This window comes from Lactuca virosa, chromosome 5, assembly GCF_052849685.1.
Source record: "Lactuca virosa cultivar CGN04683 chromosome 5, Lactuca_virosa_CGN04683_v6, whole genome shotgun sequence".
Lineage (NCBI taxonomy): Eukaryota > Viridiplantae > Streptophyta > Magnoliopsida > Asterales > Asteraceae > Lactuca > Lactuca virosa.
In genome coordinates, this window is record NC_136430.1 from 375,438,500 (window position 1) to 375,460,543 (window position 22,044).

A 22,044-nucleotide genomic window follows, 5' to 3' on the forward strand; every position below is an offset into this window, starting at 1 on the left:
GGTGTATCTTTTTGAATTATTGATTGTTCAAGATGTTGGTGATTTTAGTGTTATCAACATATTTTGGTGTAATTATTATTAATAATGAGATAGGTCAAACTCAATTTACTAACCGAGTTTGGAGGTGCGGGGTGCACACTCAGTGTGATAAATGTAAACTCGGGAATATGGGGGTTCGAGGGTAGCGCCCCTGGGTGCAGGGTTCGAAGGGGATGCATCCCCTTGGTGGGGTCTAGGGGTAGCTCCCCCAGCAGGGTCCAAGGGGCGGCGCCCCTGGCAGGTCTCGGGGTAGCGCCCCGAAACCTAAACGGATTTTTGTATCAAGTGAGACTCCAGCCATGCATTTTCCCACCAAAAACCCACTGATGACATCATGATGATGGAGGTATCGGTTGTGTCCAATAACTATCATGTTTTGGTGCCATTTTTGGTTTAACCGATTCAACCACTTTTCCCTTTAGTATAAGAACTTTTATTTGGTTCCAGAAAAAAGGGTTGAACATTCATATACTCGAAATTATATCATAATTTCTTTATCTCTCAAGAACACATCAAACAAAGTATTCTGTGTTTTCAATTTGAATTAGGTCTGTAATTCAGATTGGTTTATTCTTTGATTATCTCACTTCTGAATTTGTGTACACCAGACAAAGGGGACGAATTATAAATTTTGGAAAGTGTTTGATAAACACGATCCTTGAATCTATCTAAGTTTATATTTATTGTTATTCCGATCCCTTTATGATCTAACACAAGATGTCTAAAATTTTAGACGTTTATTCTTCTATTTTTGTCTTTTTAATATTGAAATTATAACATTAAGATTTCATGTAACAGCAACTGCAAAAAAAAAATTAAAAAATTAAAAAATTAAAAAATTTGTGCTGACCTCTTTCCTAGTTGTAAAAAATCATCATCTTTCTTAACCTATTGCTAAATTTGTTTATTTTCAATCCACCAAAATGTAAAAAACAAGTGTCGAAAGAGAAGATGTGTAAGTAACACAAGCCAAATGGATGATATTTTATTATGTCACTAGGTGTAAGACTCATGTATTACATGGGTTAATTATAAAAAAATAAATATAAATGTCTAAATACTTAAGAACTTTGGATTTATAAGAAAATAAAAAAAATAATGAATTATTAAAATTGATTTTTTTTTATCTTTTAAATTTAAATAAATAAACAAAATAAACTAATGAGCTTTAATTTTAGAATTTTGAAATAAGAAGGTAAGTCAATTAATTAAATTGATATTCATTTATTACTATATTTATTATTATTATAATTGTTACATTAAAGTATTATATGAAATTTATTAAAATAGAAAAACACATAAAATGACACGTGGAAAAGAAATTAATTCAAAATAACTACAAAATGACATTTAACAAATTAAATGAGAGTTTGACATGTTGTAAAAAAAGACCTTCATTTATTAGAATAGATTGTACGGATTAAGTCACTTCATCAATAAATCAATAAAAACGTATAATCAAAATCGAAAACTTCAAAACCTTGTGGAGGCTAAGTGTCTAACTACAGCAAGAAATTACTATATTAGCCTTCGAATCAAAACCTTCATACTTTAACAATTTCTCCGAGATGCTAAAGCGATCATCAACGAGATTACGAGAATCATAGCCATCAATGCACGATGTACAGTCTCACATGACTACGTATTCGAGTAAACAGTAGAAGCGTCGATGATCGAAATTCCACGTAGGGGTATTAAAGGAATTTCCCTCTAATTTAGGCTTCATAATGGGCTTTAACCCGTTTTGTCTTTGAATGAATTTATCTTTTCCATTCTCCATTCATCTTTAAGTCTCGATATAAAACTATCAGCTTTAGCATTGACGTCTGGACTAGCAAAAAATAAGGGCCCTGGCCCAGAAGTGGGCCCAACTAAATCACCACCGCCGGAACCGGTGCCGATCGTTGTTGATGACAAATCAACGTCATCACGATCCGGTGAACTGCAGACGGAACTGTGGGTGCTCCGTAACCTGACAAAATCACCACGGAGCTCGAATTTCATCGCCGGCATCCTAAACGGTGGTGGAGGTGGCGGCATTGGAATCAGCGGAGACTGGGAGCCGCTCGGGAGAAAATCATCCCTTTCATAGTAACTGGTGGCGGTGGGTTTTGGAAGGGGAGGTTTGCCTTTGCTCGTAGAACTGTGGTTACGAGGCTCCAATTTTGGTGGAGACGGAGGAGATGGAGGTTGAGGTTGACTTCTACGCTTAGACACTTTTTTTGATTTTACAGGAGTGATGTATCTTGGTGGTGTCATCGGCGGTGGTGGTGGAGGTGGCGGTGGAGGTGAGGAAGCAGTATTAGAGGAATTGAAACGCTTACTCTTTGTTCCGTTTTTGAATAAGTTGTTCATGATTGAAGATGGCGGCGGCGGAGGCTGTGGTGGTGGAGGAGCGGTTGAAGGTGAATGAAACCGCTTGCTTTTGCTGCCGCCGGATTTGAATAAGTTGTTGAAGATTGAGCTCGGCGGCGGAGGTGGTGGAGGTGGAGGAACTCTTGGTGGAATTGTTGCAGTAACGGAGTGAATTTTCTTATGTTTGCTACCTTTTTTGAACAGATTTTGGAACATAGAAGGAGGCGGCGGCGGAGGTGGAGGAGGCGGTGGTGGCGCAACCGTTTGTTGTGGGTCCTGTGTATCCGGTGATTGTATAAAATGTACTGAAGGTGGAGATGAATCTGAACTACTGGAACTATTTCTCAATCTCCGTTTGTTTTTCTTCTTACTCTGATTGTACAACGAAGATATGGCTGTAGCTATCTCCTTCGTAGCATCACTTACTTTCCGCTCCAGTTTCTTATGCTTATGATGAGATCGCGGCAACCACACCTCCGTCTGCCGAGGAGGTGGTGGTGGTGGAGGTGGCGGCGGGGGTGATGGGGGAGGATGATAGGATTTCACTTTATCCAACTCATCAGATTCAATTTTCCTCTGATTTTCAACCATTACTTTCCGTCCAACACTTCTGAACGAATGCCTCCTCGAATTCGCCGGCAAAGCAGAAGGCGGCGGCGGCGGTGGAGGAGGAGGCGTCACAGATACCTGTTCCCGAAAATCCGAAGCACTTGGTGTAATCTCAAAAGTATCCACAACAATTTCCTTCACTTCAGAAAACTCACCCCGATCCGCTTCACTCCGCCTTAATCGCTGATGAATATCACCGGAAACAGGCGTGGATTGATACAAATTCTCCCTTGCCTTCCCTTTCTCCCTACCGATCCGCCGCGCAAGGTTGTTATAATACCCAGATACCGGCGACGAATAAATATCGACGTCAAAATCATCAAAAAACCGACTCCGATTATCACCGTTCTCCCACAACGGCTCCTTCCTCAAATCCGGATACGAACTGCTACTTCTCATTCCACCCGTCACCACTTTCCGATCCGAAAACGAGACCCATTGACCCGACGACTCCGCACTATTCCTGCTCTCTGCTACCAAACCGTTCGCCTGATCGGCGACGTCCCCGGAGGACGAAACTTCATCATTTCTTCGAGCCAAAACACCGCAAAGAATCGCAAAAAGTACAAGGAAAATGTTAAGGGAATCCCAGGTGGACTTTACAGAACTTGGTTTTAGGATATGTGAAGTATGGAATAGAACTGGTGGGAGGAAGAAGAAGAGGAAGAGCATTGCAATGATGGGCAGAATTATGATCAGTACAACAGGGTCAATGAGCGGTGTACGGCGGCGATTGTTTGCGAGTGTTGGTTGGAACCAGAAGTTGGGTGGCGCGTCGGGATCTTGCTCCATTGCTATTAGTTGGAGAAGTTTAAACTAAAAGTTGAAGATAAAGCATTTATATAGAGAGGTACATAATAGATAAATATATTTTAATTCAAAAATAAAATAAATTTAAAATTAATAATTTGAAGCAACAACACGTGGCAAATTTGAATGGCACTTGATTTTAAAAAAATGTATCATTCGTTTTCAGATAATTTCTGGAAATATTTAATAAATCTCTTTGTATAATCTATGCTCTACAGATGACATGTACATATGATATCTATATTATGTCCATATTAATATAGCTTTGGTTATTGATTATCGAAGAATATAACTATTTTTGAAAAAAAATACTATCAATGAAATATACATTTAATTTTAACTAGCGGAAAAATCCGGGCTTTGCCCCGGGCCGTTTTTTGTGTTTTTTTATGAAAAAATGTAAAAGTTTTGACTGTAAGGACCAATAGTATCAAAATGGCTAAAGAATTAAATGAGTTTGAATTAGCAAGTTTTTAGAAAATGGACCAAAGTTGTCAATTTCTTAAAGTTTTGTAGCCAAAATTTGAATATTAAAATGTTCCTAAAAAATGTAAAAATTTTGATTCCAATGACCAAAAGTGTCAAAATCAAAAGTGTAAAAATGGCTAAAGAATTAAAGGGTTTGAAATTAGCAAGTTTTTAAAAAGGGACCAAAGTCGTCATTTTCTTAACGTTTTGTGGCCAAACTTTGAATATTAAAAGGTTCCTAAAAAATGAAAATTTTTTAATTCCAATGACCAAAAGTGTCAAAATGGGTAAAAAAGAATGGGCAAAGTTGTAACATCCCAAAAATACAGTCTGAAAATTTCGTTTTAAATCAGTAATAAACCATAGTCATCATACGTCATAGAAAAATCACAACAATGTATCTCAGAATAATATAACAACTGTCATGTATATCAGAGTATAAACATCCCAGGCGAACAAATGGTGTGTGCACTGCAATCGTCCCGAGCTCCTCTTTTGAAAACTAAGTACCTGAAACCAAAACTGAAAACTGTAAGCACGAAACTTAGTGAGTCTCCCCAAACTACCACATACCATACAATAACATATAAAACACATACTGGGCCTTGCCCACTGCATCGGACCGAAGTCCGGAACTGACTAGGGCCTTGCCCACTACATCGGACCGAAATCCGGAACTAACTAGGGCCTCGCCCACTGCATTGGACCGAAGTCCGGAACTAACTAGGGCCTCGCCCACTGCATCGGACCGAAGTCCGGAAACTGCATCGGACCGAAGTCCGGAACTAACCAGGGCCTTGCCCTCTGCAGCGGACCGAGGTCCGAAAACTGCATCGGACCGAAGTCCGGAACTAACCAGGGCCTTGCCCTCTGCATCGGACCGAAGTCCGGAACTGACTGAACATAGCATAGCATAATCATAACTACTAGCATAAACACATATACTACATACTACATCAGACCGAAGTCCAGAACACATAACACAAGGACATGCTAGAATCACAAAGACATCAAGCACACTGAACTACTGCATCAGACCAAAGTCCGAAACTACTGCTAACTAAATGGGCCGGCATTGTGGCCGTAGACCCGTTCTTACTGGAAGGAAACTCACATCACACTGCTGAAGTCCCGTAGACACAATCCCATACTGTTGAAGTCCCGCAGACTCAACCCCAGCTGCTGGATGACAGATTCCCGAACTGTCAACACCAAAATAACACCCAATTAATAATTGGGTTCTAACACATAACTATAAATGCATACTTTGGATAATTACTACATTACCCCTAGCTTGGCTTACCCAAGCCCAAGGCTCAATCCATAGGCCCAAAGTCAACTAGGGATCAAAGTCCAACATATGGCCCAACTTTCCAAATTGGGCCCAAACCTCTACATGGACTTCCCTTAAGGCCCAATAGTTCAGTCCAGTCCAACATGTCTCATTCTAAGGGCCCAATATCATACAACCATCTAGGCCCAAACTATGGCCCATCAATGGCCTAATTTTCCAAATAGGGCCCAATCCTTCATATGGGCCTTACCCTAAAGCCCAACTAATTACTCTAGTCCATTTGATTATTCTTTGATGGCCCAACACAAAGCCCAAGTGAAATTAGGGTTTCACATAAAATGATAATTAGGGTTAAGTATTTCTTACTTAACCCATTAAGGACTTAATCCATTAAGTCCTTTACTCTACTAGATAAGTGATATGGAGTGATTTGGGCTTCATACATAAATCCATTTCCAATGGCCCAAATGTGGGCCCAAATAAGTCCAAGGCCCAATTACTCAAGATTAGGGTTTTCTAAACCCTAGTTAGGGTTTTCACCCAAACATGGCCCAACAGGCCCAAAATAAATCTTTAAGCCCATTAGGGTTTTGCTAGGGCAATTAGGGTTTGCTAGCGGGGCACCATCCACTACCACCTCGGGTAGTGGTGGTCAATGGCGGCTCACGGCGGCGGCCACCACCCTAAGGTGGCGGTTTTCAATTTCATTTCATTATCCTTCTTTCTAGATACATTTTACAATGCTAACTGCAATAATCAAACACACACACATCAATACAAACACACATAAGCAATGACCTAGCGGTGGCCGGCGGCGGCCGGCGGTTAAGGACAACAGCCACAACCTCTCGGTGGTGGCAGTGGGGTTTTCTTTATAACTCCGGCCAAAGGACCCTCTTGCAGTCCTGACCATCGAAACACACGCCTCCAACACTCTAATACGAAACCAGCTTCACGAGACCACCAACCCAGCCACCATTTCACGGTGGCAGGTGGCTTATGGAGGCGTCGGCGGGATGTAGCGATTTCCGAACGACAGCAGCAAACGACGACAACGAAATGCGCCTAGCCTCCGACTAGAACCCAACATCAGCGACGTCGTGGTTCCTTGGTGACGAAGGAGTAGCGACAGCAGGATCTGACGGTCGGGGGCGGCGGCTACGACGATCTCGGCCTCTCTCATCAGCTTTCCGGCTTCTCATTCGCTTCCAGCAACAGCGATGTGGCGGCACCTAGCGACGATCGGGTTGCTGTGGCGGAGGGAGGATGGGAATGGGACGTGGCGGCGACCGGAGGTGAAGAAACGGGAGTGGCGGCCAGCGAGGGAGGCATAAGGAGGGTGACAGCTGATTCCTTCCTTTAGGGTTAGGGTTCCTTACACTTATATACCCGACTCCATAACCAAGTTGCCATAATGGCAGAATTGGTCCCTCCCCATAAGATTTCTTCACATTTAATCCAATATTTACCCTTTTTACCCTGGATTTGGAAATCTTCTTCAATTAAATCCGATAATTACCTTTTTAACCCATGTTATCTAAATACATTACAAATTAGGTCCGAGATTTACAATATAGCCCCTCCCCCCACCAATCCTTTTCATATTTGGCCCAGAATTTACCAAATACCCCTTGTCTTCTAAAAATCTTCACAAAATAAATCCCAGAACTTACACTTTTAACCCCAAACTTCTAAAACTGACAATTAACCCCTCGAGACCAACACTCTGCCATATAATTACTGATTTCTGGGCTACGATTCATTCATCGAATTTATTTATTTATTAAATAAATAAACGGGGTGTTACAACTCTCCCCCACTTAAATTAGATTTCGTCCTCGAAATCATTCCTTACACGCCCAACCACTCTAGTAACATGGTCACCATCATGAGCACACCCTAGGCTTCCCAGGGTAGCCGTGACCAATCTTCGTAAAGCCCTAAAATCCTCAGGTGAACGAATACCTCGCAACAAGATTACATGTACTCTGTCTGAAATTTGCTGTCTCTAGATTACTGAATCCCTAACAGACCACTCATACTGAATCATTATAGATGAACCCCGCGGTGAGTAACTTAGCATTACTCAGCAATCTGTTACACTTACCATACATGAGATCCTCAGTTACCATTACCGCTAGAGACCAAAAACTGTCTGAAACACTGATCTGCCTGAAAACACTGAACTGCCTGAACACTGAACTGCGTAAAACACTGAACTGCCCGAAACACTGAACTGCCTGAACACTGAACTTCCTGAAACAGCATGCTGCTACATGGCTGTTTTCCAACATCTATCGAGACCTTCCTGGTCTCAATTCATTCGTCAGTCATCTGAAATACCGGGTTCCCGCCCGACTGCGGAGCCCCAAGGACTCCCTACTTAGTCGCCTCACTCAACTTCTGAACGAAATCCTTCTCTGAAACTAACAACTACTAGTTATCTTGTCACTATGGCCCTAGCGGCCTTCTGATCTAACTGATCGATTCCACACGTCGAATCCTGAGGTTACCAACCCACAGCTAAACACGATTGCTACATGACCAATTGTAGCCTTGTATTACAAGCAACCTTTAGCAATTCATTGCTTCCTCGGTCTCGAAACTGCAGTGGCGTCCCTACAGTCCTATCACTGGCTCAACTAGATCTAATCCATCCAGATAATCCCAAAAATCCAATCCATGGATTTCCATATCCTTACTGCTACACCCGAACTGGTGGGTACTATTGTTCCTTCCGCGTCCTAACAACTCGCGCATGTTGTCTACTAGCCAAGTGTATTCTATGGCTACGCCCGCAGTCTCACAACACTCTAGCGCTACCTGACTGCTAGTGGATGCTACGACTACACCCGTAGACTTACAACACTATAACACTATCCGACTGCTAGTGAGTGCTACGGCTACACCCGCAGACTTACAACACTCTAACAATGTCTGGCTGCTAGTGAATGCTACGACTACACCCGCAGACTTACAACACTCTAACACTGTCTGGCTGCTAGTGAATGCTACGGCTACACCCGCAGACTTACAACACTCTAACACTATATGGATCGAACATGCGCTTGACCTACACTCAGCTGAACTCATGTCCTGACTGGAATCCCCAACCTGATTCCCTAAGGCTTGTTGGCAACATTACGAGAACGCGATCTCCTTATTGGCAAGTTTTTCCGAACTTCCATCTCACACTATCCTCAAACCATACAGCCGCTTAGGCTACCTTCCTTCCTGACAAGGATGCAAAACTTATCCCAGTTTCAAAACTGCTCCTACATCTGAATCCTTGGATGATTCTCCCCCACTTTGATTTAGCTAATGCCTTACAGCAGACAAAACTAGAAGAATTCCCAATCCTTCTCACCACCCATGACCAATCTGCTAGAAACCACGCTTACCATTGCTAGCGTTTTCAATACCAGCTAATCCAAAAGATCACACAACTTCTAAAAATCCGAATAAATCTCCGGTAATAACCCGCTAGACCCAGGAAGTTCTGAATCTCAATTGGAGACCTCAAAATCTCCCACTGCCTCATGGCCTCTATCTTGGCCGGTACGACTAGAATACCCTTCTGATTGACAAGGTGCCCAAGAAGTTGCACCTCGCGCAACCAGAACTCACATTTGGAGTACCCTGCAAAAAAAAATCTCTCCCTCCTCAAAGTCTCTAGCACCTCCCTCAGGTGCTTCTCGTGCTGCTCCTCAGTCTTGGAATAAACCAAGATGACGTTGTACTCTCCCAATCCCGCGATTTGGGATACAATCTTTCGCTATCCACTAATAATCCTCGATATGCAATTGGCATATGCCATTTCTTGGAAGTATAATTCAAACACAAACGAAGGATAACCCAGAGTCACACTTACTCAGACCCCTGGAATGAAAGACTCTATCGTGCAGTTTCCCGCATGAGCTGTACTAAATCTAACCCTGTTGGTCTCTCAAAAGATGATCCAAAATCTAGGGTCTTCTCCCGAGACACCTCAATATATGCAACTGATCTAATTCCCTCTTACCAATGTGCTCCAAGTCCATATCTTGTTCTCAAGCTCAAGAAGTCATATCATTCAGGGTCTTGCACCCCGATATACTCATGATCTCCCTGCTATCATTCTACAGTATGTTATGATAACTTACCTTCTTCATTTCCTCATCTGCTGCATACTGCGGTACCATATAAGCTCTTTCTCGAGACTTGGCAGTGATCTCTGCCACAGTCTCGGTCTTCTGGTGGAGATCTAACAACTCTTGCGCCAACTGTTGCGCCTCAATCGCCTGGGCACACTCTGCCCATAATCTGGTCTAAAAGTCATCCCATGGCATAGCATTAACCGCATCATCACTCAACTCACTACCAACTTCTTCCTATCAATCTCGTGCTCTATCCCTCAGGGGACAGGAAGTAAGTCAGATCTTGTCTCCTTTCGAGACAACGTCTGGTACGAAAAGTGTTGGTGACATCTTCCAACCATCTGCTGCTAACAATGGGGTCCCTAACCCCCATGACAATCTGAAGCCTCACAAAATCTGAATTCCCGAAACATTACCGTACGGGTCTCTATCATGACTGCCATCTCAGTGCGGAATGCACCCTGCCTCACATCACAAATCTCTAAAATGCTCTCCTTGATCACAATGAAGATCAAAGGAGTCTGATCAATGATACTGCGCGTACTCATAGATGGAATGGACTCCCTCATCTGACCATCAAGCTGCCCGGCTGCAGAGTCCGAGCCTGATCCCCCGTCGACGCCAGAACTACCATCTGGTCTACCACGTAGCGTCACTATACTCGGTAATATACCATCAATAACATCACAATGCTCATCAAAACTCGAGGGATCTCACACACTACAAATTCCCTGGGTTCATCTCAGCCTTCCTTGATTCGAGTACGGATCCTCTGCTTTCAGTAGTACGGGCCCATACTACCTTCCACATCTATCCGTACTTTCCTCAAGTACTGCCTCGACTCCACCAAGTCCCTTCTACTACTACTGCTGATCTCATGCTAATCTCATCCTAGGCTTGCCCTAGGGTAATCACCAACCCATTCTCCGCCATCAACTGCATAAGAAGTCCCTGCTTTATTCCCCTAACTAGCTCGCGAATACTATTACATATTACTCAGACTAGATAATTCTTCGAATGAGAGATCCTACCCTACAACGGTTGGACTCAAACAAGAGCTGCGAAATAGAGCTAGACCTAACCTTCTGAAATTATTTAGTCCTTGCAATATGTAACTTAACATATTCATTTACTAGTTAGTGAAAGACAACTAGAACTCCTAAAAGCACAAAGCAAGCAGCATTCGGGCGTTGAGTACACATAATCAAGCATATACTACTCTGGCTATCATACTGACTAATCTGTACTAGCATGCAGTTCTCAATAAGCTGGTACACATATAATAGGCACATAAGGCATCCTCCCTAGATCCTTAGCCCTAAACTAGCATGCAGTTCTCATAAAGCTGATACGCATATCATAGGCACATAAGGCATCCTTCCTAGATCCTTAGTCCTAGTCTAGCATGCAATTCTCATAAAGTTGATACTCATACAATAGGCACATAAGGCATCCTTCCTAGATCCTTAGTCCTAATCTAGCATGCAATTCTCATAAAGCTGATACTCATATCATAACATAAACTTGTATGGGTAATTTGGGAGTACTTACTTGAGCTCGGCTGATTGCATGCACCACACCCTTTTCTCTTTTTCAAAACTCTTTTCTTTTTCTAGAAATTCTTTTCTTTTCTCATAGCTCTCTTTCTAAAAATGATTTTCCTTTTAAAAATTTCCATACCAATTCCTCAGTTTGAGTCCAGCCACACCCGAGAGTGTGCCCGAATCCCTCAAACCAAGGCTCTGATACCAACTTGTAACATCCGAAAAATACAGTCTGAAAATTTCGTTTTAAATCAGTAATAAACCATAGTCATCATACGTCATAGAAAAATCACAACAATGTATCTCAGAATAATATAACAACTGTCATGTATATCAGAGTATAAACATCCCAGGCTGAACAAATGGTGTGTGCACTGTAATCGTCCCGAGCTCCTCTTTTGAAAACTGAGTACCTGAAACCAAAACTGAAAACTGTAAGCACGAAGCTTAGTGAGTCTCCGCAAACTACCACATACCATACAATAACATATAAAGCACATACTGGGCCTTGCCCACTGCATCGGACCGAAGTCCGGAACTGACTAGGGCCTTGCCCACTGCATCGGACCGAAATTCGGAACTACCTAGGGCCTCGCCCACTGCATCGGACCGAAGTCCGGAACTAACTAGGGCCTCGCCCACTGCATCGTACCGAAGTCCGGAAACTGCATCAGACCAAAGTCCGGAACTAACCAAGGCCTTGCCCTCTGCATCGGACCGAGGTCCGAAAACTGCATCGGACCGAAGTCCGGAACTAACCAGGGCCTTGCCCTCTGCATCGGACCGAAGTCCGGAACTGAGTGAACATAGCATAGCATAATAAAAACTACTAGCATAAACACATATACTGCATACTACATCAGACCGAAGTCCAGAACACATAACACAAGGACATGCTTGAATCACAAAGACATCAAGCACACTGAACTACTGCATCGGAACGAAGTCCGAAACAACTGCTAACTAAACGGGCCGGCATTGTGGACGTAGACCCGTTCCTAATGGAAGGAAACTCACCTCACACTGCTGAAGTCTCGTAGACACAATCCCATACTGCTGAAGTCCCGCAGACTCAACCCCAGCTGCTGGATGACAAATTCCCGAACTGTCAACACCAAAATAACACCCAATTAATAATTGGGTTCTAACACATAACTATAAATGCACACTTTGGATAATACTACATTACCCCTAGCTTGGCTTACCCAAGCCCAAGGCCCAATCCATAGGCCAAAAGTCAACTAGGGATCAAAGCCCAACATATGGCCCAACTTTCCAAATTGGCCCCAAACCTCTACATAGACTTCCCTTAAGGCCCAATTGTTCGGTCCAGTCCAACATGTCTCATTCTAAGGGCCCAATATCATACAACCATCTAGGCCCAAACTATGGCCCATCAATGGCCCAATTTTCCAAATAGGGCCCAATCCTTCATATGGGCCTTACCCTAAAGCGCAACTAATTACTCTAGTCCATTTGATTATTCTTGGATGGCCCAACACAAAGCCCAAGTGAAATTAGGGTTTCACATAAAATGATAATTAGGGTTAAGTGTTTCTTACTTAACCCATTAAGGACTTAATCCATTAAGTCCTTTACTCTACTACATAAGTGATATGGAGTGATTTGGGCTTCATACATAAATCCATTTCCAATGGCCCAAATGTGGGCCCAAATAAGTCCAAGGCCCAATTACTCAAGATTAGGGTTTTCTAAACCCTAGTTAGGGTTTTCACCCAAACATGGCCCAACAGGCCCAAAATAAATCTTTAAGCCCATTAGGGTTTTGCTAGGGCAATTAGGGTTTGCTAGCGGGGCACCATCCACTACCACCTCGGGTAGTGGTGGTCAATGGCGGCTCACGGCGGCGGCCACCACCCTAAGGTGGTGGTTTTCCATTTCATTTCATTATCCTTCTTTCTAGATACATTTTACAATGCTAACTTCAATAATGAAACACACACACAAATACAAACACACATAAGCAATGACCTAGCGGTGGCCGGCGGCGGCCAGCGGTTAAGGATAACAACCACCACCGTGGGGTTTTCTTTATAACTCCGGCCAAAGGACCCTCTTGCAGTCCTGACCATCGAAACACACGCCTCCAACACTCTAATATGAACCCAGCTTCACGAGACCACCAACCCAGCCACCATTTCACGGTGGCAAGTGGCTTATGGAGGCGTCGGCGGGATGTAGCGATTTCCGAACGGCAGCAACAAACGACGACAGCGAAATGCGCCTAGCCTCCGACTAGAACCCAACAGCAGCGACGTCGTGGTTCCTCGGTGACGAAGGAGTAGCGACAGCAGGATCTGACGGCCGGGGGCGGCGGCTGCGACGATCTCGGCCTCTCTCAGCAGCTTTCCGGCTTCTCATTCGCTTCCAGCAACAGCGATGTAGCGGCACCTAGCGACGATTGGGTTGCTGTGGCAGAGGGAGGATGGGAATGGGAAGTGGCGGCGACCGGAGGTGAAGAAACGGGAGTGGCGGCCAGCGAGGGAGGCATAAGGAGGGTGACGGCTGATTCCTTCCTTTAGGGTTAGGGTTCCTTACACTTATATACCCGACTCTATAACCAAGTTGCCATAATGGCAGAATTGGTCCCTCCCCATAAGATTTCTTCACATTTAATCCAATATTTACCCTTTTTACCCTGGATTTGGAAATCTTCTTCAATTTAAATCCGATAATTACCTTTTTAACCCATGCCATCTAAATACATTACAAATTAGGTCCGAGATTTACAATACAGCCCCTCCCCCACCAATCCTTTTCATATTTGGCCCAGAATTTACAAAATACCCCTTGTCTTCTAAAAATCTTTACAAAATAAATCCCAGAACTTACACTTTTAACCCCAAACTTCTAAAACTGACAATTAACCCCTCGAGACCAACACTCTGCCATATAATTACTGATTTCTGGGCTACGATTCATTCATCGATTAATTAATTTATTTATTAAATAAATAAACTGGGTGTTACAAAAGTTGACAAAAAAAGGCAATTTTACTATAAGGGATTGCAATTAGCAAGTTTTTAGAAAATGGACCAAAGTTGTCAATTCCATAAAAATTTGTGGCAAAACTTTGAATATTAAAAGGTTCCTAAAAAATGACCAAAAGTGTCAAAATGGGTAAAAAAGAAGGACCAATTATGTCAAACCCTTAGGACTTTACTGTTCCTAAGGGAACATAATATATATATATATATATATATATATATATATATAAATGGGTAAAAAAGAAGGACCAATTATGTCAAACCCTTAGGACTTTACTGTTCCTAAGGGAACATAATATATATATATATATATATATATATATATATATATATATATATATATATATATATATATATATATATATTAAAAAAAATAGTTGGTTATATAAAGGTAAAATGGTTTTTTTGTAATTGTGATTTTGGGCACAAAAGCACAAAATAATGAAATGTGGATTTTTAAGAAACAAATTTATAATTGTTCTTTACATGAAAGCAAATTTAATTCTTTAATAATCATTTTAGTAAGAATGAAAAAAATTGAAAATGCAAATTTATAAATCTTGCAAAGAATGTAAACATTCTTGGAAAAACTTAAAGATATTATGGAAAAAAAAATAAAAATTACAATTTCAAAACATTAATTCTTATTAGAGTGGTTATAAAATAGAAATTCAAAACTATAATTCTTTTTAAAAATGAAAGAATTAGAAGAGAAAAAACTTAAATTGAAAGCATAATTCTAACATTCTCAGAAAAATATGAGAAATCTAACAACAAAAAGAATACATTACGACAAGCATAAATATTAAGAAAAAGTGAAGAACATAGGATCGTCCAACGGACTCGGAAAAAAAGATAAGAACAAGGGATTGTCTTTCATGCAGGTATGGCAAAACTTATTTGTATCTAAGTTAATTATAAGACTGTAAGAAAGATAAAAACATATTAGAATTTGCACAATGATCCTAACATTTTTTGTAACCAATCCCCGAGAAACATAGAATCATCAATAAAGAAGAAATGAGAAATCAGAGATCCTTCACTTCCCACATTTTCTTCATAATACACATCATGAGTTATAACTTCTTTGTAACACCATATAAAGCCCTTCCATTGCAATGATGAAAATAAATAAGATAAGGGATCTCCTTGAGACAACCTCATTTTAAATTGTAATTCAAAGGTTGGTGAACCATTTACAAGAACAGAAGCTATAAAGGCGCTAAGACATGTTAGGATCCAACCCCACCATTTTTCACCAAACCCCGTCTTTTGAAGCGCATAAACCAACCCCCATACACTTAGAGAGTTGTATGCCTTCTCAAATTCAACTTTGAGAAGCATGCCCTTCATTTTATGCTTCTTATACCAACCAATAGTTTCATTTAACATCAAGGTATGATCAAGAATCTTATGTTTCTGAAAGTCGACTTATCCTAACTAATGACCTCCCTAATGACTTCACACAAGTAATTAACAATAATTTTCCAATAATCTTATATGGGCAGCCTATAAGACTTATAGGCCTAAACTCTAGCCAAACGGCTTAAGAAGTCATTAGGACCATAATTAGCAATCAGCAGACGACATATTTACTCGTGAGAAACATTTTAGATGATCCCGTCATCATTAAATAGGTTATTACTTAGGATAAAAATGATAAGGAAAATACTATTTTTCAATCTCAACTTTAATTGGCCACTTGATAGCCTTAGTTGGTCATATTTGGAGAACATGATGTCAATGATGGGATTTGGTGCCATGTGAATAAATTGGACAATAAATCAACAAATGTATTTATTCTTATTAATGATAATCTAACCAAGAAATAAAATATGAAAGGGGTGTATGTTAAGGAGACCCTCTTTTATCACTATCGTATAAGGTCTTAAATTAGTCATGGATGAAGCTGTAGATATAGGGGTTTAAAAATAAGCAACTGTCGAGAATAACAGTCCAACTCTTTCCTTACTTAAATATTATGATGACACTATATTCATAGGGGAATGGTTTATGGAAAATTCCCAAAATATTATATGGATTCTTTTGTGTTTCTCCGTCCCCTCGTACCTCAAAATGAATCTCAATAAGATCTAGGTGACAGGGATCAAAGTCAATAATTCGAATGTGACATAAATAAATAGTTGGATATAATTGGGTTTTTTAGGTTACCATTACATTTACATACGTAATTTCACTTAACTCTTAAGGGTACATGCAACCTAAATGGATCTATGTCTTTTCTCAATTAATAACAACATACTTATGAAACAAAAACTAAAAACCCTATGATAATCGAAATCATGTGTAGAACCACATACCATTGCTTAATTCGAATTAATCTAATTAAAACACTTGAAGTATCATTGGAAAACTAGCTCTAAAAATATGTTAGCCTCTAATGTGTCACACCCAAAACTCAAGAAACCCTAGGATTGAAGGAGAAAGGGGAGAGGATGGAGAAATTTAGATTTCTCTATGTGGTTATGGAGTGGCCGAAAATAAAAGGGGTATGCCCCTTTATATAGTTGTCTCATAATCCTAGAAACCCTAGATTTGAATTCAAAATTGTAACGACCCAATTTTCAAAAGAAAATTTTCATTTTTAATTATCCAAAACACATTTTCATCATCCACAAAACCAGTTACAATTGTTTTCAAAACCATGCCAAATACAACTTTATTTCAAAATATCAGAGTGTCCCATAAAATGCCCGAGTGAGAGTGCATGTCGCGCCATTAAGCCTTGCCCTTGCCCTTGGGCTCAGATGTACCTGAAACAAATCCACAAACTATAAGCTAATGCTTAGTGAGTTCCCCAGAGCATACCCATACACAAACCACATACAACATATCATACTAGCTATAACAGCTACACATATCACATAAGCCATGCATACAACAGATAGGGATGTCGTGAGCTCGTCCCCAGGGTCTTGCTCCAGGATGCCATGAGCTCACCACATGGTCTTACACCTAAGTGTCATGGGCTCTCCCATGGTCTTTGATAGGAAAGCCATGGACTCTCCACATAGTCTTACATCCAAGTGTCATGGGCTCTCCCATGGTCTTCCATACAAACATACCACATATACCACTAGCATGCTTCCTAGCTCATACCAACTAACATGCCACATAATACAATCTCAGCTAGGATACTACATATCATAAAATGGGCCAGCCTTGGTGCCTTAGACCCATTGGTATGGTGAGGAGACTCACCTTTGTCTGCTGAGTCCGAAAGCTGCTCTCCTAAAAGTCTCTAACCACCCGTGCTGAACAACAATAACATTATTCAAGGTTAGGACTGAACACAATTCAATTGAAGAGTCAAAAACCCAAGTCCTTTCACAATGGCCTAAAGTCTTCCTTTGCTATTGGGCCCAAAGTCCATGTCTAATTATCATTAATGGGCCTCATGGCCCAATAAAGCCCAACCATAGAAACCATGGCCCAAAACAGATAAGTTGGCCCACCAATCCAAAACATGACCAGGCCCAATGACTAATCAAGGCCCAAAAGCTTGCAAGCCCACAACAAGTCCAAATCCATCTGTGGTGCGTATGCCTAGCGTACCACCCTAGTACGCTGGCCCTTGGGCCGTATGCGCTGCGTACGCTAAGTTACGCCCAACATACTAACAGATTAAGCACTTCTTCCATTAAGTGCTTAATACTCAATTTCCTCACGTCCAATAGTCAGATCTAAGCTCATTAAAACGTCCTAGGGCATAAAGTTGGCAACTCTATGCGTTTTCATGTCTCATATGTTCCCAACAACCCATTAAGACCTTTCCAAGGGTCTTAATCTATGCATGAGGTCAAAACACCCATCAGGACTTCATTTTTATGCTATGAATGGACCAAAGGGCCTCAGATCTAACCTTTTCAGCCTCTGGAGTTGCTCAACTCTCAAGAGGAGGTCTAAAACCAACTAAAGGGACAAAATAGAAAACCCTAGCTAGATCTAATGAATAAGATGGCAAGATCAAAGCTTTATACCTCCAGAATCTCCTCAAGGTGAACTAGATGCAGATTCTTGAAGCCCAAAGCCACTCCAAGCTTGCTTTAGCAACTCCTCCTTCTTGAATGGACACTAAAATGACCACAAATGCACTCCTTAAGCTCAAAACACACTCTCAAATGATTCTAGGATTTTTAGGGACGTTTGAAGGTGAGGGAAGCTGGTTAGGGTGGAGCTCAAATGAGATAAGGATGCTTATAAAGGTCTCAAGTCCGGAAATTAGGGTTTGCACACCCATCACGTACGCCTCGCGTACTTTTGGTACGCCCAACGTACGTGCGTTCATTTACTCGTGGTATGCTAAGCGTACTCATGAAGTACGCCCAGCGTACTCAAGGGGCTTAATATGTAAAACTTAATAACTTCAAAGGCTTTTGTGGTAATACCTGAATTGGAGTGTTACAACTCTCCATCACTTGGACTAGACTTCGTCCTCGAAGTCCGTAGACACAAATAGATCGGGGTAATGCTCCCGCATCTCATCCTACGGCTCCCATGTCCATTCGGAGCCCCTTCGGTGCTGCCACTGCACCTTTACAAGCTTCACTTCCTTGTTTCGTAGAGCCTTGGTCTTCCTATCCAAAATCTCAACGGGCCTCTCAATGTAGTTCAGGCTCTCGTCCACCTGAATGTTGTCCATAGAAACGACCGTGGCCTCGTCTGTGACACACTTCCGAAGCTGTGACACATGGAAAGTGTTGTGAATCTGGCTAAGCTCATCCGGCAGCTCCAAGCAATATGCTACCTTTCCTACCCGGGCCGTAATCATGAAAGGGCCTATATATCGTCGCCCTAACTTGCCCCTTTTTTGAAACCTGATGACCTCCTTCCAGGGAGACACTTTCAAGAGCACGAAATCCCCCACCTGGAACTCAAGATCCGATCACCGCCGGTCGGCATAACTTTTCTGACGGCTCTAAGCGACTCGCAGCCGGTCGCGCACCTGCGGAATCAGCCCGATAGTCTTAAGCACCACCTCAGTGCTCCCCGTGACTCGGTGTCCAACCTCGTCCCAGCAAACCGGAGTCCTACATCTCCTACCATACAACATCTCAAATGGAGGTCGGTCGATACTGGCATGGCAACTGTTATTGTATGAAAACTATGCCAGTGGAAGGTACGTATCCCAACTCCCTCCAAAATCCAAAACACATGCTCGCAGCATATCCTCCAGTGTCTGGATCGTCCTTTCGCTCTGGCCATCTGTCTGAGGGTGGTACGATGTACTAAAATGCAGGTGAGTGCCGAGTTCCTCGTGGAACTTCTTCCAGAACCTGGATGTAAACTGAACATCCCTGTCAGAGACTACCGATACTGGCACCCCGTGTCTAGCCACCACCTCTCGCACATAAATATCCGCCAACTTCTCAGCTGATATACTCTCATAGATCGGAATAAAATGGGCACTCTTCGTCAGTCTGTCTACGATCACCCATATGGCGTCCACACCCCTTGCTGTCCTCGGTAACTTCGTAATGAAGTCCATAGTGATCTCTTCCCACTTCCACATGGGAATGGGTAGCGGTTGAACCTTACCATGAGGCCGCTGATGCTCGGCCTTGACCTTCCTACAGGTCAAGCACTGCTCCACAAACCAGGCGATCTCCCGCTTCATGCAGGACCACCAGTAACTCAGTCTAAAATCTCTATAAATTTTTGTAGCCCCTGGATGTATAGAGAACTTGGACTTGTGTGCCTCCTCCAATATCTTCTGCCTCACTCCTCCAGTCACCGGTACCCATACTCGGCCACACTGTGTCAACAGGCCACGACTATCCTTAACAAACAAAGGATATTGCCCCCGAAACCGCTCTATCTTCCAGTTCTCCTTCTTCACCCCCTCGACTTGAGCCTCCTTGATCATGTCCAACAATGGAGAGATCACGGTCATCCTTAAACAAAAGTTCCCAATCGGGGAACCTGGTGCCTTGCGGCTCAAGGCATCGGCCACCACGTTGGCCTTCCCGGGATGGTATAAGATCTCACAATCATAGTCCTTTAGCATATCCAACCACCTCCTCTGTCGCATGTTGAGGTTCTGCTGATCCATCAGATACTTCAAACTCTTGTGATCAGTTTAGATGGTGCACCTCACTCCATACAAGTAGTGCCTCCAAATCTTGAGGGCAAAACACCACTACCCCCAATTCCAGGTCGTGAGTGGGGTAATTTGCCTCATGAGGCTTCAACTGCCTCAAGGCGTAAGCTATCACATGTCCCCTCTACATCAACACCGCACCTAACCCTGAAATCGATGTGTCACAGTACACCACCAAATCATCTAACCCCTCGGGTAGTACTAGAATCGGAGCCTCGCATAACCTCCGTCTCATGGTCTAAAAAGCCAACAGCTGATCCGTACCCCATCGAAATGTCACATTCTTCTTGATCAAGCGGGTCAAGAGCACGGCAGTCTTGGAGAAATCCTGGATGAATCTCCGATAATAGCCCGCTTGACCCAAGAAGCTACGGATCTCGGAAGCATTCTTTGGTACTTCCCACTACATCACTGCCTCAACCTTCGATGGATCAACCGAAATACCCTCCTGGTTGATGATGTTCCCCAAAAACTGTACCTCCCGCAGCCAAAAATCACACTTGGAGAACTTGGCATACAACCTCTCCTCCCTCAGGGTCTCCAATACCTCCCTTAAATGTTGCTCATGCTGCTCCTTGGTCTTAGAGTAAACCAGGATATCATCAATAAAAACGATCACTGACCGATCCAACATCAATTTGCACACCCTGTTCATGAGATCCATGAACGCTGCTGGGGCATTGGTGAGCCCAAATGGCATCACCACAAACTCACAATGCCCATACCGAGTCCTGAAAGCTGTATTCGATATATCCTCATCCCGAATCCTCATCTGATGGTATCCCGACTGAAGATCAATCTTGGAAAACCAAGACGCACCCTATAGCTGATCGAACAAATCATCGATCTTCGGTAGCGGGTAACGGTTCTTCACCGTGAGTTTGTTCAGCTCTCGATAATCAATGCACATCCTGTGTGATCCATCCTTCTTTTTCACGATCAGGATCGGGGCTCCCCACGGGGAACTGCTTGTACGGATAAACCCCCGGTCTAGCGGCTCCTGAAGCTGCGTAGATAGCTCCTGCATCTCAGGCGGTGCTAGTCGGTATGGTGCCTTCGCTATCGAAACGGCACCCGACACCAAATCAAGGCGAAACTCAACCTGCCTCTCCGGAGGCACTCTTGGTAACTCTTCGGGAAAAACATCCCGAAATTCCTGTACAACCGACACACTGCCCACATCTGTCGTGGTCTCAACCCTCGTATCCGAGATATAAGCCAGAAATCTCGTACATCCCTGCTGCAGAAATCTCCTTGCCCTTGCAGCCGAACAGAGGGTCGGCCCCTGCGAGGCCCTCTCACCATGTATGGCCAGTTCTCCCCCACTTCGGGTTCAAACCCTCACTAATTGGCGCTCGCAGTCGATCAGGGCCCCATTGGCCCCCAACCAATCCATCCCGATAGTCACTTTCAGCCCTCGCAACGGTATCGGAACCAAATCAACGCAAAACCTCTCTCCAAGCACATTCAGGACACAGTCCTGATACACCCTCGCAGCACTCACAGTGTGGTCGTCAGCAATCTCTACCTCAAGTGGGGAATCCAAAGTTCTCGGTGCACCCCAAAACTTCTTTATAAGTTCAAGAGACACAAACGATCGGGTAGCGCCCGAATCAAACAAAACATGAGCCGACATACCATTGACCAAAAAGGTCCCTAT

At 42.8% G+C, this 22,044-nt stretch overlaps 1 protein-coding gene across 1 annotated transcript; it reads right to left on the minus strand.

Annotated features, from left to right (window-relative positions):
- Positions 1–826: 826 nt before the first annotated feature.
- Positions 827–3,795, minus strand: LOC145113669 (hydroxyproline-rich glycoprotein family protein). Its single transcript, XM_079049731.1, has 2 exons — positions 1,779–3,795; positions 827–840 (listed from the first exon to the last, which is right to left on the minus strand). Exons 1-2 carry the CDS (start codon positions 3,793–3,795, stop codon positions 827–829), a joined length of 2,031 nt encoding a protein of 676 aa, XP_078905857.1.
- Positions 3,796–22,044: the final 18,249 nt, after the last annotated feature.